Below are 586 nucleotides of genomic sequence, written 5' to 3' on the forward strand. Positions count from 1 at the left end.
CACAGTACTTCGAAATATCTTTGTCCTTATCAGTGACATCAACAGTAACTTCAGACACATCTTTGTCCTTATCAGTGACATCAACAGTAACTTCAGAAATATCTTTGTCCTTGTCAGTGACATCAACAGTAACTTCAGAAATATCTTTGTCCTTGTCAGTGACATCAACAGTAACTTCAGAAATATCTTTGTCCTTGTCAGTGACATCAACAGTAACTTCAGAAATATCTTTGTCTTTGTCTGTGACATCAACAGTAACTTCAGAAATATCTTTGTCTTTATCAGTGACATCAACAGTAACTTCAGAAATATCTTTGTCCTTGTCAGTGACATCAACAGTAACTTCAGAAATATCTTTGTCCTTGTCAGTGACATCAACAGTAACTTCAGAAATATCTTTGTCAGTGACATCAACAGTAACTTCAGACACGTCTTTGTCTTTATCAGTGACATCAACAGTAACTTCAGAAATATCTTTGTCAGTTACATCAACAGTAACTTCAGAAATATCTTTGTCCTTGTCAGTGACATCAACAGTAACTTCAGAAATATCTTTGTCCTTGTCAGTTACATCAACAGTAACTTC

At 35.0% G+C, this 586-nt stretch overlaps 1 protein-coding gene across 1 annotated transcript; it reads left to right on the top strand.

Annotated features, from left to right (window-relative positions):
- Positions 1-25: 25 nt before the first annotated feature.
- LOTGIDRAFT_90011 (hypothetical protein) lies at positions 26-355 on the top strand (the record flags this gene model as incomplete). The annotated part of the gene is made up of 1 exon (XM_009052391.1): positions 26-355. A coding segment is annotated over one exon (330 nt), but the record flags the coding sequence as incomplete, so codon positions are not given.
- Positions 356-586: the final 231 nt, after the last annotated feature.

The sequence above is a fragment of the Lottia gigantea genome (assembly GCF_000327385.1).
Source record: "Lottia gigantea unplaced genomic scaffold LOTGIsca_1803, whole genome shotgun sequence".
Classification (NCBI taxonomy): domain Eukaryota; kingdom Metazoa; phylum Mollusca; class Gastropoda; family Lottiidae; genus Lottia; species Lottia gigantea.